The 16,065-nt window shown below is 42.1% G+C and overlaps 1 protein-coding gene across 3 annotated transcripts in view; it reads right to left on the reverse strand.

Annotated features, from left to right (window-relative positions):
* LOC144605450 (TBC1 domain family member 22B-like) overlaps positions 1–16,065 on the reverse strand; it is a 187,687-nt gene that overhangs the window by 56,640 nt on the left and 114,982 nt on the right. For all 3 annotated transcript variants that reach the window (XM_078420722.1, XM_078420721.1, XM_078420720.1), the window contains 2 exons: positions 5,007–5,113; positions 271–346 (listed from right to left, as the gene is read on the reverse strand). In XM_078420722.1, the coding sequence (XP_078276848.1) occupies positions 271–346; positions 5,007–5,113 (183 nt within the window). The remainder of the gene's footprint in view (positions 1–270; positions 347–5,006; positions 5,114–16,065) is intronic.

The raw sequence follows: 16,065 nt of genomic DNA on the forward strand, positions 1-16,065 counted from the left end.
TTTAAATATTGTTTCAGATATTCCATGCCTTTTGTTTTAAATTAGCTGTAATAGAACACCAGAGCACAGAACGGTACAGAAAGAGCACGAGCCAAATGTTCCCAGTATGTCCACTCACCCTCAAATGAATAAAATATATCGCAAGCATAAACCCTAGGCTAGGCTTAGCAATGGTAACGAGACATAAACAATGACACCTTGGCAAAGGCTTCAAAATAGCTACCATCCTCGAGAGGAATCCTAGCTTTCAAGAATATATTCCAGACTCACCATCGATTCTGCTGATGAGTTCTTCAAGTGCTTTTACTTTCTTCTGAATCCCTGGTTGTGCAAAAGTATAATTGTCCTTCAAGAAACCAAAAAGTGATTTGCTTAAATAATGGTACATCTAATTTTTATTAAGATCGATTTTCAATATTTAGCTCATTGTTGATAGGAAAAATAAAGCAGAATATGATGCTGGATTAAAAAGTCTATACAACTCTGTGAAGCGCTGTTACTCCAATGTGCCAGGTAAGAAAACTTGCCCCCCTCCTCTTCCTACATTTTACACATTGTCGATTTCACTCAGAGGATGGTGGGTATGGAACAATTTACCAGAGGTAATTGTTGAGGCAGGTACTATAACAGCAATTAAAAGACACTTGGATGGGTACATGAATAGGAAAGGTTAGAGGGACGTGGGCCAACCACGAGTAAATGGGACTAGCTTATATCGGGCATCTTAGTCGGCAAGGGCAAATTGAGCTGAAGAGCGTGTTTATGACTGATTTTTTTTTTCTTCATTCCCTGTACAGCCTTTAAGATATATTGTCTTAGGCACTATCCAATGACAAGATCTCAATCCAAAATTCGTTTGCCTTCCACAAATAGACTGTTTAAAAGACTTGTTTGTTTCTAAGTGTATCAATTATCCAAGTTCATCCAGTTCAGGCAAGTAACCAGAGGAAGGATAGGACAAATGGAATTGCACATCAAGGAGCCAACATGAATAGCTCTTTCTGGTGCAAATATAAAATAGAAGGCAATACTGATTTTAAAAAACTTTGGGGAAATGGGTGACATAACCCATTCCTTCTCTTCAGAGATGCTGCCTGTCCCGCTGAGTTACTCCAGCATTTTATGTCCATCTTCGGTTTAAACCAGCATCTGCTGTTCCTTCCTACACATGATTTTTTAACATGTTGATTTATTAAAATAATAATTCAGGAAAAGGAGCACAAATAGGCATTACTTGAGTGATTTTGATTGGGACAAAAACAATTAAAATGTATGTCTATTTATTGACAGGGGTAAGGAATTATATAATTCAGGAAAAGGAGCACAAATAGGCATTACTTGAGTGATTTTGATTAGGGCCAAAACAATTAAAATGCATGTCTATTTATTGACAGGGGTAAGGAATTATTTAAGAGAATGCAGATAAAGAGTGCAAATCATGGGTTATGTGTGCTTTCACTGACAGAATTATTAGTCTCAAGTTTATGGGAGACACAGTTTTGCCTCATTTTTTAAATACAAAATAACAAGTCAAGTTAGGTGCAGCAAAAAAACCCCAGTGTAAATGGGATCAGAAGGTTGCAAAACAAGTTTGAAAGCTTAAGGCGAGTGGGAAATAGTGTGGCATGCAGAGTTCAATAAAGGAATTGATAGAAACTATAGTTATCTAAATGGTTAGAACCTAGGAATAGTGGAGAAGTAGACAGATGGAGTTCATGTAAAGCAACAAATAAACACATGTTGACAGGGATTTAAAATTACAAATGGAAGATTATCTTTCATCCCAAGGGAACAAGACAACATAAGGATGGAAGTTACATTTAGGTAACTTGAACTTTAATTAGACTTTATTTAGAGTACTGTAAGCGGTTTCGTGAATTAAATGCAAAGGAAGTTATGTCGTTCAGGGAGTACATAGACAAAATTGATTTTGGAACAAGAATGGTTAAAATTACTCCCTTCAAACGAATACAAGTTGAAGAGAGTCAAGGGGCAAAAAAAGAGGAGATAATATTTAGTTTAGTTTAGAGCAACAACATGTAAACAGGACATTCGGTCCACTGAGTCCACACCAACCATCAATCACCCATACACTAGTTCTATGTCCTACACATTGGGGGCAATTTACAGAAGCCAAATGCACATCTTTGGGCTGTGGGAGGAAACCAGGGAACTTGGAAGAAAACTACACGGTCACAGGGAGAACGTACAAACTCTGTACAGACAGCTTCCATATTCAGGTCTGGTGTCTGGCGCTGCGGGGCAGCAACTCTACAACTGCGCAACTGTGCGGGCCTTTCCTGTTCCAATGATTATTGAAGGATTTGCGAGGTTGTTGCCAGGACTAAAGGGCCTGAGCTATAGGGAGAGGTTGATCAGTCTAGGACTCTATTCCTTGGAGCGCAGGAGGATGAGGGGTGATCATTGAGGTGTACAAAATCATGAGAGGAATAGATCGGGTAGACACATAGAGTCTCTTACCCAGCATTGTGGAATTGAGAATTACAGGACATAGATTTAAGGTAAGGTGGGTGGGGGGGGGGAGATTTAATAAGAACCTGGGGGGTAACCTTTTCACACATAAGGGTGGTGGGTGCATGGAATAATCTGCCGGAGGAAGTAGTTGAGGCAACGTTTAAGAAACATTTAGACAGGTACATGGATAGGACAGGTTTTGAGGGATATGGGCCAAATGCAGGCAGGTAGGACAAGTGTAGATGGGGCATGTTGGTTGGTGTGGGAAAGTTGGGCTGAAGGGCCTGTTTCGACGCTGTATGACACTATGATTTGATTGGGTATGCAGGAACAACTGCATCCTATGGCTTGGTTGATTCTGAACTTCAAATGAGAGGGAGGCCAATCATGTGATACCAGGAAACAATACTTCACAAAAAGGATGGTGGGAATCTGGAACTCCCTCCCTCTAAAACCTGGCTTAATTGAAAATAAAAACCGAGATAGGTCAATTTTCAAAAAGCCGAAAGTGTCAAATGTGACAAGACTAAGCATCATAGATGGAATTATGAAAGAGATCACAATGAACTATCTGGGTGACAAGAGGAAGTCTAAGCGGTTAATGGCCCTTTCCTGTTCCAATGATTGCATGCAAACATTTAGATTAGTGTAGGTGTCAGGGGTTATGAGGAGAAGACAGGAGAATGGGGTTGAGAGGGAAAGATAGATCAGCCATGATTGAATGGCAGAGTAGACTTGATTGGCCGAATGGCCCAATTTTGCTCTTAGAACTTATGAACATATTTGAACCTAAACGTGACCAAAGAGTCATCCCTTCACCAAACTGACTGAATGTTCTCATAGTTAATAAACACAATACTAGTATTTAGATGCTTTAGTTATTGTTTTGATCCTTTGCGCCACAAGATCCTTATCACACTTTTTGAGAATTGGGAGACTAACACACTTTTATTATCGGCTTTAGTTGCATATCAAACACTCAGCTAACGATGAGTTAATGGCAGTTTTGGGAGGCACAGTGGTAGAGTTGCTGCCTTACAGCGCCAGAGACCCGGGTCTGATCCTGACCACAGGTGCTGTCTGTATAGAGTGTGTACGTTCTCCGTGACCATGTGGGTTTTCTCAGGGTTCTCTGGTTTCCTTCCACACTCCAAAGAGATGCGGGTTTGCAAGTTAATTGGCTTCGCTAAGTTGTTAAATTGTTCCTAGTATGTAGAATAGTATTAGTGTGCGGAGATCGCTGGTCAGGGCGGACTCGGTGGGCCGAAGAGCCTGTTTCCACGCTGTATCTCTAAGGTCTAAGATGAATCAAAGTGAACAAGAGGAGGCAGAATCTTGTGCAAAAGGATCGAGTTATTCAGAAAAAAATCTGTGGTCATGAAAAGAGAACTAATGAATATGTTACAGGTGTTGATAAGATCTTAAATAACATTGATCGGATTATTTGGGCAGAAGCAAAGGTGAAGGCAGCAACTGTAAGTTCACAATATTTTGAAAGCTGAGCTTTAGTGGGATAGACCTAAAATAGTTGTTTCTTTCCACCTACTCAGTCCTAGAATTAAAACACAGAATACAATTCACAACATGATTTTCTGACTTATCTGATGTGTTAAGACTCGATTATTTCTCTGGAGACCCATTCAAAAAATGTCATCATGTTCTGAGCGAAATCGTTATATCGATCCATCCGTTCATTTTCTCTCTTTAGAGCTACATTCCCTGAAACCTTGTGGTAGTTCTCAGGACCTTATTGCTTTCTTACACAAGAACAAGAACAGTGCAGCACCAGATTTCCACTGAGCGTTTTCACATTGTTATCCAATTTAACCCCATTGAAAATGTGAACTGCTTGAAACAGATAAGAAACCTTGATCAAAGTGATTGGGTGCTGGAGTAACACAGCGGGTCAGGCATCTCTGGAGAACATGGATAGGCGCCATTTCTGAAGGTACCAAGTTGAAACGTTACCCATTCATGTTCTCCAGAGATGCCTGACCTGCTGAGGCACTCCAACATTCTATCTTCTTTTACAAACCAGCATTTGCAATTCCTTGTTTCCACACTAAGAAACCTTGTATCTGTCTCTCCGCTAAGTCTCAAATTAGAAAATTGGGTAAACTATTCTGGCCCAACAGGGGGCTGTGGCGCAGCGGTTGAGTTGCTGCCTTATAGCATCAGAGACACGGGTTCAATCCTGACTACGGGTGCTATCTGTACGGAGTTTGCACGTTCTCCACGTGACCGTGTGAGTTTTCTCCGTGTGCTCCAGTTTCCTCCCACACTCTAAAGATGTACAGGTTTGTAGGTTAGTTAGCTTTGCTGAAAATTGTAAATTGTCCCTGGTGTGTAGGATTCTGTCAGTGTACAAGGATCGCTGGTTGGCATGGACAAGGTGGGTCGAAGGGCCTGTTTCTGTGCTGTTTCTCTAAACTAAACTAAATAGCAACAGCAAGATGTAGGGTAAGTCAAGTGAATGGATGGTGGGGTGGTAACAAATTAAAAATGGAGATCTATCAGATAATCAACTTTACCTGTATTCCATCCAACAGCTTGCTCATACACCAGAAACTATCGGCTTCAATGTTCCGCTGGACAACTTCAGACAAGTTTGTAACCTCAAAGTTTTCTACACCTTCTTCTGCAATGATAAAAATAAAGAACATCAATATTGAATCCACATTTTCAATAAAATAATAACCAGATTAGTACAACTAAAACCTTCAGAATAGTATAACACTCTTTAAACTAAGTTCATTTGCAATACAGTAAAGAAACAAAAAATATTACACATTGAGCATCATTTAAAAGTTAAATAGCTGCTAGTATCATTATCATCAAGACTAGATACTAGACTAGCTGGAAGAACTCAGCAGGACTGGCAGCATCTCTGAATAGAAGGAATGGGTGACATTTCAAGTCGAGATCTTCAGATTGAGAGTCAGGGGAGAGGGAGACACAGAGATATGGAAGGATAAGGTGTGAAAATGAGGCATCAAGGGGGATTAGGTTCAAGGAAAATGTAGAATAGATCATTGTGAGCTAGGGGAAGGTGTCAATGAAACATAGAGAGATAAAATTTAATTAGGGAAACAGTCAGCCTGGTCGGATGGGAGAGAGAGGAAAAGCAAGGATTACGAACTTAAAGTCAATATTCTACTATATCCTACATACCACTGGGGTGTAAGCTGCCCAAACGAAATATGAGGTGCTGTTCCTCCAGTTTGTGCTGGGCCTCACTCTGACAGTGGAGGATATCCAGACAGAATGGTCAGTATGGGAATGGCAGGGGGGGGGGGGGGGCGAGTTAAAGTGTTTAGCAGCCGGGAGATCAGGTGGGTTTAGGCAGAGATGTTCTATTCAGAATAAATCCATCACAAAATGCTCTAATGTTCTCACAAAAGGTCATCACCTCAAACTTAACTGCAACGAAAATGTAAAAAAATCTGCAGATGCTATAACCCTGAAATAAAAACAGAAAGCGCTACTAATACTACAAGAACACGAGAACCATCTAACAAAGGCCACCAATCAAATGGTTCTGTTCATTCCCTCCACACAGCCGCTTTCTGACCTGGTGACTATTTCTGGCACTTTCCTTTTATTTCAGATTTTCAGGTTCTGCAGTATTTTCCTTTTGGTGGCAAAAATAACATTGCTACACCTGTACCTATATCAAAAATTGGTGGAGTTACAGACAGGAAAGAAGCCCGTCAAAGGATGCAACAGTGTATAGATCAGTTACAGATATGGGTGGAGAAATGAAAGATATGGCTTAATCTGGACAAGCGTGAGGTGCTGTACTTTGGGAGGTCAATTTGCCTTATGGAAACACTTCATAACACTTCTGCAGAATTATCTGTATGAGGATCAGGATGTCATGTTGCATCTTTGCAAAACTTTGGTTAGGCCACGTTTGGAGTATTATGTGCAGTTTTGGTCATCCTAATACAAGAAGGATGTGGAGGCCTTGGAGAGGGTGCAGAAGAGATTTAGCAAGATGTAGACTCAATTAGTGGGTCATAAGTGATAGGAGCAGAATTAGGTTATTCAGCCCATCGTCTACTCCGCCATTCAATCATGGCTGATCGATCTCTCCCTCCTCCCCATCATCCCTGACACCTGTACTAATCAAGAATCAATCTATCTCTACCTTAAAAATATCCATTGACCTGGACTCTACAGCCTTCTGTGGCAAAGAATTGCACAGATTCACCCTCTGACTAAAGAAAATCCTTTAAAAGGAACGTCCTTTAATTCTCTAGTCCTAGACTCTCCCATTAGTGGAAACATCCTCTCCACACCCACTCTATCCAAGCCTTTCACTATTCGGTACGTCTCAATGAGGCCCCCCTTATTCTTCTAAACTCCATCGAGTACAGGCCCAGTGTCGTCAAACGCTCATTATATGTTAACCCACTCATTCCTGGGTATTAGCTATAAAATTACACTGACTTGGATTGTTCAGTCTGAAGCGCCAGAGGTTGAATGGAGTCCTGTGGGAAGTTTATGAAATTATAAAAGCAATTTTCCCAGTGAGGAAATGTCAAATGCAAGAAGGTGTAGCTTTAGGTGAGGGGGAGGAAGTTTAAGGGGAATGAGCAGGGCAAGTTTGTTTTTAAACAGAGAGACTGGTCGGTGTTTGCAATGTGCTTCCAGTGGTGGTGATGGAAGCAGATATGATAGTGGCGTTTAAGAGACTGTTTAATAGGCACGTGAATTTGGATGGTTCATGTATAGCAGAAGAGATTAGTTTAATCTAGTATCACGCCTGGCACATGCATTGTCGGCTGAAGGACCTGTTCCTGTGCTGTACTGTTCTATGTTCCATGCCCCTATTCAAAGTAACTTTCTCCCCAATCAAATTGCAAATGAAATCAAGGCGAGCTGTATGCAAATAACTTATAGTTCAGTTCTGTTGTGAAAATAAATACATCAGCATTGTAACTGAACGATGACATTTCTTTCCTTGGTTAGAGACAATTTGAAAAACATTGCAATTTGACTTGAATCAGCTGTTTTTTGTAGTTTATTCTGGCATCTCATTTAAAAACAGCTAAGACAAAGCATACTTTCATTACACAGAGGGATGCACAAATCTAGCAGGCAAGGATTTTTTCAGTTATTAAGTATAAACACTTCACCCTAAATGTTTACTGAGTGCATAGGAGAGATTGACTACCTCGTACAATTAAGTGGTAATAAATCGCCTAAAGGCCTCTGTGGAAAAGTAGTAATTTAACTTAACCTAAAATATTGATTCTTTAAATTTTAATTGATGCTTTATTATATTAATAAAATAAATCCTGCATTTTGTCTACCTTGAACTTGAACACTTTTGGTTGGCTTTCCTCTAAGTCATCACAACCTGACACCAAATTGAATTCCTGAAACATTTGCAAGATTAATCAATTCCCTTTTGCACCAGAGATAAGTATATGATGTTTGCACAAACAGAGGTATCTACAAACAAGATGCATGGTGAAGATTGATAACGGATGCGAGAGTCCCCATTGTTTTGGGAAGCCTGGCATAACTCATTTTAATGAGACACTGCTACAAAAAACAAATACAGGTTGAAAGCATGCTCACTAACTGAAGTGCATATGAAATATTCAGTCAATATGTCAACCAGCAGAGAATACAACAGTGAGACTGAAGATTTAGACTTTAGAGATACAGTGCAGAAACAGGCCTTTCGGCCCACCGAGTCCATGCCGACCTGCGATCTCCCCATATACCAGCACTATATCCTACATACTAGGGAAAATTTATAACTTTCACCGAAGCCAATTAACCTACAAAACCCATACGTCTTTGGAGTGTGGGACGAAATGGGTGCACCTGGAGAAAACACACACGGTCTCAGAGAGAACATACAAACTCCACACAGGCAGCACCCGTAGCCTAGGTCGAACCCGGGTCTCTGGCATTGTAAGGCAGCAACTCTACCGCTATTCCACTGTGCCGTCCTCGTTGGAATACATTAATTTAGAGACTGTGCCTTGTTCAAAACCATCATGTCAGTAATAATATCATATTTTCCAGAAGCACCAAACTGTCCAAAAAACGAGCCTCAAACGCCAGAGACCCGGGTTCGATCCTGATCTTGGGTGCTGTCTGTGGGGAATTTGCATGTTCTCTCCATGAATGGGTAGGTTTCCTCCGGGCGCTCCGGTTATTCCCCATATCCCAAAGATGCCCGAGTTTGTAGATTAATTGGTCTCTGTAAATTGCCCCTAATCTATAGGGTGTGGTTGCGAAAGTGGGTAACATAGAACTAGTGTGAACAAGTGATCGATGGTCGGCATGGACTCTGATGGCCAAAGGGCTTGTTTCAACGTTGTAGTTTTAAACTAAAGAGGAATTCCACTAATTTATCCTTTTCCTCCCTGCAGCTCCACCCAGATATCATTTGGGAAGAAACAGATTTATTAAGCAAAATACAAATTGCTGGAGGAACTCAGCAGGCCAAACATTGGTGGAGGAAACAAAACGTACGATGTTTCATTTCTGATCCCTTCTTCTCAAAATGACATCTGTCCATTCCCTCCACAGATGCTGCATGACCCGCTGAGCTCCTCCAGCAATTTGTGTGTTATGCTCAAGATTCCAACATCTGCAGTTCCTTGCGAGTCTTCAGGTTTATTGAGCATATCTGCATGCAAGATCCTGCCACACTATCAGCACCCTACCCTATCCCCCACCCAGGATTAGAGGGCAGGAGGAGGGGGGAGGGGAGGGTGCTGCACCAATGTAGGAGAGGTTTGGACCCAACGGGACCACTTGGTCTAGTAATTAACTAACTTCCAAGAGATAGCCGTAGGCTTTCTTGAAATACTACAGTCCTTGTAAGTAAAAAAAATCAAACTGTTGGAGCAATTCAGGCAAAATCTGTGGAGGGAAAAAGACAGAGGTTTTGGGTCAGGACTCTTTTCATTTAGAGATACAGGGTGGAAACAGGCCCATCGGCCTGCCAAAACCGTGCCGACCAGCGATCACATGTACACTAGTTCTATTCTACACGCTAGGGACAATTTTACAGAGGCCAATTAACCTCCAAACCTGCATTCTTTGGAATGTGGGAGAAAATTGGAGCCACCGAGGAAACCTGCCCGATCACATGGAGAAGGTACAAACTCCGTACAGGCAGCAGCCCCGAAGTCAGGATCAAACCCTGGTTCTGGTGCTGTACGGCAGCAAACTCTACTGCCACGCGCACAGCGCCGACTCTTCTTCAGACTGATGGACAGAGGGGAGATAGCTGGTAGAAAGAGGTTAAGGGAAGGAGTCCTTCTAGAGCTGGCAAGTAATAGGTGGATACAGGTAAGGAGGGGTCGATTGGCAGATGAGTCAGGTGGGAAAAGGAAGGTGATAGTAACCAAAGATAGACGTGATAAGTGGAAAAGATAAAGACCTGCACGTCTTTGGAATGTGTGAAACTGGAGCATCCAGAGGAAACCCATGCGGTCATAGGAAACCCGTGCAAACTACACACAGACAGCCCCTGAGGTCAGGATGTAACCGGGTCTCTGGCGTTGTGAGGTAGTGGTTCGACCAGCTGCGCCATTATGAAAATCCCAACAAAAAAAATCTATTTTCCAGGTCCTCTTTCAATTTCAAGTTTAGAAATATTATAGCACAATATATATGCATGCCAAATTCATAACAGCAATCCGTAATTATATTTTAGTTTTAGGTGACAACAATGAAAACAGTGATCATTTATAAAGCCTTTTAAAGACCACTGATGCAAAAATGTTGTCAAAACGCTAAACATAGTTTAATTGCCTTTTCATAGCAACTTGTGAAAATCATGCAATCGCAGGCTTAATCAACATTTTGGAAATAAAGTAACAAAAAAACGTATAATTGGCTGGATTTTGTAGCAGCAATTACAGCAAAACTACTGTTCTTTATATCATCATCACTGTGCAAATTACAGCAACTGCGCTTTGAACAGCTAACCAATTACAGCCAATAATTCAGCCACTCTTGACGCAGAGCTGTTTGCAGCCATCTAATAAGATGTTGATAAATGAATTTACTAATGGGATTTAAGAAATTTTAAACAATTTCCACTGTTAAAGATGTTGACAATGTTTTGCTTTTATCAGACTTTAGAGATACAGCGTGGGAACAGACCCTTCAGCCCGCCGAATCCGCTCCGACCAAAGATTGGTCACCTGTACACTAGCACTATCCTACACACAAGGGACAATTTACAATTTTACTAAAGCCAATTAACCCAGAAACCTGTACATCTTTAAAGTGTGGGAGTTGGAGGAATCCAGAGCACCCGGAGAAAACCCACGCGGTGACAGGGAGAAAGTACAAACCATACGGACAGCTCCTGTTGTCAGGATGAACACGGGCCTCTGGCGCTGTGAGGCAGCAACTCTACTGCTGGGCCACTGTGGCTCTGTCAACACATTTTTTGAAACAGCATACTCAACGTTTACTTAACAAAACCTGATTCTGAAATATTGACTGATGAATGTGTTTCAATGCCCCAAATGTTTCACGGTATGCTCATTTTAAAAAGAATTTATATAAAAGATCATATGATGTTACAGCTTCCATCTTAATTGTTTCTCTACCTTTATTTATTCTAGTGTATTTGGGTGTAGCAGAGAAGTTTTGCATTTATTGCCCATGTCTTATTGCCCTTGAGAAGTTGATTGATAACCACCTTCTTGGAATATAGCGTTGAAAAAGCTATATTCATGGAATATAGCGTTGAAAAGGGCCTTTCGGCCCTCCACGTCCATGCCGGCCATTGATTACCTATTCACACTGGCTCAATATTATCCCACTTTCTCATTTACTCCCTGCACACTAAGGGCAATTTTACAGAGGCCAATTAACGCACAAGTCTTTGGGATATGGAACAAAAATACAGCAACCAGAGGAAACCCACGCGCTCACAGGGAGAATGTGCAAACTCCACACAGACAGCATCTGAGGTCAGGATCGAACCTGGACCTCGATGTGCTGTGAGAGGGGAGGGAGATGGGGGGGGGGGGGGGGGGGGGTTAGGGTAGCTCTACCTGCTGCGCCGCCTTTCTGATGAAAGTACTCCCACAGTGCTGCTCAGTAGGGACATTCTACGCCATAAACCCAGGGACAACGATGGTGATGTGCTTCAAAATCAAGACATGGAAGGTAACACAGCTGTGGGTTTTCCTATAAGCCTATTCTCTTTATTCTTGCTGGTGCAGTTTGTGAGGTACTGATGTGGTTTGAATGCGGTTACAAAGCTGGCACATACAGCAACCACTGTCCATCAATGGTGCAGGAATGAATGGGGTGGTTGACAGGGAGCACATCAAGCAAGCCACATTGTCGTGAATGATGTCAATCTTCTAGAGATTTTTGCAGATCTTGGCGCAAATTGAGATTGTTACATCACACTCTCAGCTTGTGGCTTGTAGAAAAATGGTAAATTTATGTCATAGGAGCAGAATTAGGCCATTCGAGTCTACTCAACAATTCAATCATGGATGATCTATCTTTCCATCTCAACCCCACTCTCCTGCCTTCTCCCCAGAACCCTGGACATCATTACTAATCAAGAATCTGTAAACCTCTGCCTTAAATATACCCAATGACTTGGCCTCTACCACCCTCTGAAGCAGTAAATTCCACAGATTCACCACCCTCTGACTAAAGAAATTCCTCATCTCCTTTGCAAAGGTACGTTCTTTTATTCTGAGGCTGTGCCCTCTGGTCCTAGACTCGCCCACTAGTGGAAACATCCTCTCCGCAACCACCGCATAACGGTCAGGCCATCAAGTAGCGAGCCACTTAGTGTAGGATATCTGGCACTCGGCCTGCATTTGGAGCCACTGTATTCATGTTATTAGTCTACTTGTGTTTCTGGTCAATAGTAATCCTATTGTTATTGGTTGGTGAATGATACAAACACACTGCAGAAAATGGAATGTAAACTAATTGCCAGAATGGATTCGTTTTTTTTTGTGTTCAGGGAATATATGACAAATGTTCTATATTTTTGCATTGATAACAATGTTGAAATCCATCAAGATGGCTAGACTAGAGTATAGCTCTTCAGTACTACAACTGGGACGCTGTCCAGTCCCGTATACTGTGCTATGTCCAGTGCAAATTGAATTGGCTGAAGACAGTGATGATGGGATCATCAAGACAAAATCAAGAGAGATCACCTACTCAGCATATCTGGCTGAAAATGGCTGCGAATGCACCACGATCATTGATAATGGAATATTCCTACAGCATGGTATCAAAATCTTCCACCAGTTAGACTTGAGGTATAGTGTGGACACAGGCCCTTCGGCGACCGGGGCAGTTGGAGAAAACTCACACGGTCACGGGGAGAACGTACAATCTCCAGACAGATAATACCCGTAGTGAGGATCGAACCCAGGCATCTGATGCTATAAGGCAGCAACTCTACCGCTGCGCCACCGTGAAGCCCGACTTAATTATTTAATTACTCATCGGCTAACAAAGACCAGATGTGTTGATAAGAATCCCGATTAATAGTGATCAGGATCTAGTCCATTGAGCTTTCGGTAAGAGATGTATAGATAGGATGATAGGTAATATCACGGTGAATTATTTCATCATCTATATGAGAGCAACTTCTCGCTATATCACTCCGCACCTCAGGCCTTGAATTCTTCCAATGACTGTAATGCCTGTACAGTTTCACTGCCTCCTAAGAGTCTGCCGAGAAGACCATCTGCCCATTGGAGGTACAGAATATCTCCACTAGTTTACAGCTTATCCAACAGATTGAAGTGCAGCCACTGGAAATCTTGGGCGCCCCTACTCAACTGGGGAATCCATCATCTTTCAGGTCAAATTCAGGAATAATAATTGGCAGCAGCAGCTCCACTCACATCACACCTATTTTAAAAGGTCCTCTCTGGCTTTAAGGATTGCTGGCTGGCTTCAATTGTGCTATTCACTCACAATATTACCACCCTAATGAGGCGTGCAGCCATTCAAAAGTACATTTAGCACAGGGTTCATAATGCAATCACAGTAATTAGCAGGCAGTAGAGAGTAATTCTGGATTGCAAGTACCAGGCATATGTTAAATGCTTCAGTGTTTCACTTTCAATGCGACTAAATTTATTCTTTATTTTGGATCACCAACACAAGAAAAATTCTCCAGATTACACCATTACTTTAAATACCTCCAGATCTTCCTTCCAGTTTTCCAAACAAGTGAATACTAGCCACTTTTATGTTGCTTGTTCTCCAAATATCCTTCAAGCAATTCACCACATAATATTCCAGGCCATGGACCGTTCCTGAGTGTGGATGCTTATAAGTGCACAAAATACCTGTATCCCAAAGGCTAACATACAGCATAGAACTGTACAGTGTCGGAAGGAACAGCAGATGCTGGTTTATACTGAAGATAGACAAAAAATGCTGGAGTAACTCAGTGGGTCAGGCAGCATCTCTGAAGAAAAGGAATAGGTGACGTTTCGGGTCGTAAACCCTTCTTCAGCGCAAGAACAGGCCCGTCGTCCCACAATGTCGGTGCAGAAGCCAAGATAAACATGCCACAACTGATTGCATTTGTTGTAACTGATCACACATCAGAACAGAAATGAATCAAGGAAACTTCATATGGTTAAAACCTACTGCATGCAGTCCACAAAGCATTACTTTGGGTTTTAAACATTATTGTCCATGGCACGTGACTTGGTAGGTGTGTTAGGCAAATTTATTGATATGCTGCTGTTGCCTCCCTTCTGTCTCTGTGCTCATTGACAATGTTTTTATTGCAATTTTAGCCTAAATCGTCTCCTTCTGTAGTTTCTCGCCTTCCTTGATCTCTGCAACTCTGGTCGCTGAATAGTTTGAACTGGGTCTAAGCTGCAGTAACACCCTCAGCCTTAATGCAAACATCAGTGGTGCAGCTGGTAGAACTGCTGCCTCACGCGCCAGAGACCCAGAATTGACCCTGGGTGCTCTCTGCGTGGAATTTGCACATTCTCTCTTCGTCTAGGTGCTCCGGATTCCACTCACAAACGAAAGACATATGGGTTTGTAGGTTAATTGGCCTCTGTAAATTGTCCCCTAGTGTGTAGGAAGTGGATAGGAAAGTGGGATAACATAGAACTAGTGTGAATGGGTGATCGATGGCGGCATGGACTCGGTGGGTCGAAGGGCCTGTTTCCATGCTCATCTATAAAAAAAATTGAATTTCAGAGACGTGGAGAGTGACTGCCCTTGCCTTCAAGTTCTCAATTAAAAATGTGATAACAAGGAGCACTGGTTTCAAATGGAACCAAAAGGAACATTCAACTCTGGTTGAATGCTGAAGGGTAATTATCTATAACATTATATAAAATTGAGAGGCATATATAGGGTAGGAAGTCAGAATCCTTATCGCAGGGTGGAAATGTCCAACACTAGAGGGCATAGCTAAAAGGTAACAGTGAGAAAATTTAATGGAGATGTGTGTGGTAGGTTATTCTTGCACAGCGAATGGTGAGGCCTGGAACCCATTGCCAGGGGTGGTGATAGTGGCATTTATTAAGCTTTTAGATAGGCACATGGAAGTGCAGGCAATAGAGGGATGTGGTTCATGTACACGCAGATGAGACCTATTTAACATGGCATCATGTTTGTCATAATCATTGTGGGCTGAAGGGCCTGTTCCTGTGCTGTTCTATGTAATAAAGCAACCCATGGATATATGCAGAAAGCTCAACACAACATTCATGATGAAAAGTAGAAGACGATGTCTCAGCCATATATACCAATTCCGACATTTTGCTTTTCACATTTAGAAGTGGGCAGTTGCAACAGCCCTCAACACCATCAGGGAAAAAAAATCTTTTCACCGCCTGTCACACACATGAGTAATAATCCAGACAGCACAGTGGCGCAGCGGATGAGTTGCTGCCTTACAGCGCCAGACACCCGGGTTCGATCCTCACTGTGGGTGCTGTCTGTACACAGTTTGTATGTTCTCCCTGTGACCGCTTGTGATTTCTCCGGGTGCTCTGGTTTCATACCACACTCCAAAGACTGACAGATTTGCAGGTTAATTAATTGGCTTCGGTAAAATTGTTCCAAGTGTATAGGATAGTGTTAGTTTTCGAAGTGATTACTGTGTCTGTTTTGTTGCTGTATCTCTAAGGTAAAGTAAAGTAAAGCAAATGCAAAGCAGCAACTTGCCCAAGTTCCGTCAAGAGAACCTCACAAACATGTTACTTACAAGAATAACAGGGGCTATAATAGGAGGGCAGGGATTAGTGAACAGGAGTTCCACCAACAGCATGACCTCACACACTCTATATAGACAATAGACAATAGGTGCAGGAGTAGGCCATTATGCCCTTTGAGCCAGCATCGCCATTCACTGTGATCATGGCTGATCATTCTCAATCAGTACCCCGTTCCTGCCTTCTCCCCATACCCCCTGACTCAGCTATCCTTAAGAGCTCTATCTAGCTCTCTCTTGAATGCCACCAGAGAATTGGCCTCCACTGCCTTCTGAGGCAGAGAATTCCACAGATTTACAACTCTTTGACTGAAAATGTTTTTCCTCATTTCTGTTCTAAATGGCCTACCCCTTATTCT

This window comes from Rhinoraja longicauda, chromosome 24, assembly GCF_053455715.1.
Source record: "Rhinoraja longicauda isolate Sanriku21f chromosome 24, sRhiLon1.1, whole genome shotgun sequence".
NCBI classification, from domain to species: Eukaryota; Metazoa; Chordata; class Chondrichthyes; order Rajiformes; family Arhynchobatidae; genus Rhinoraja; species Rhinoraja longicauda.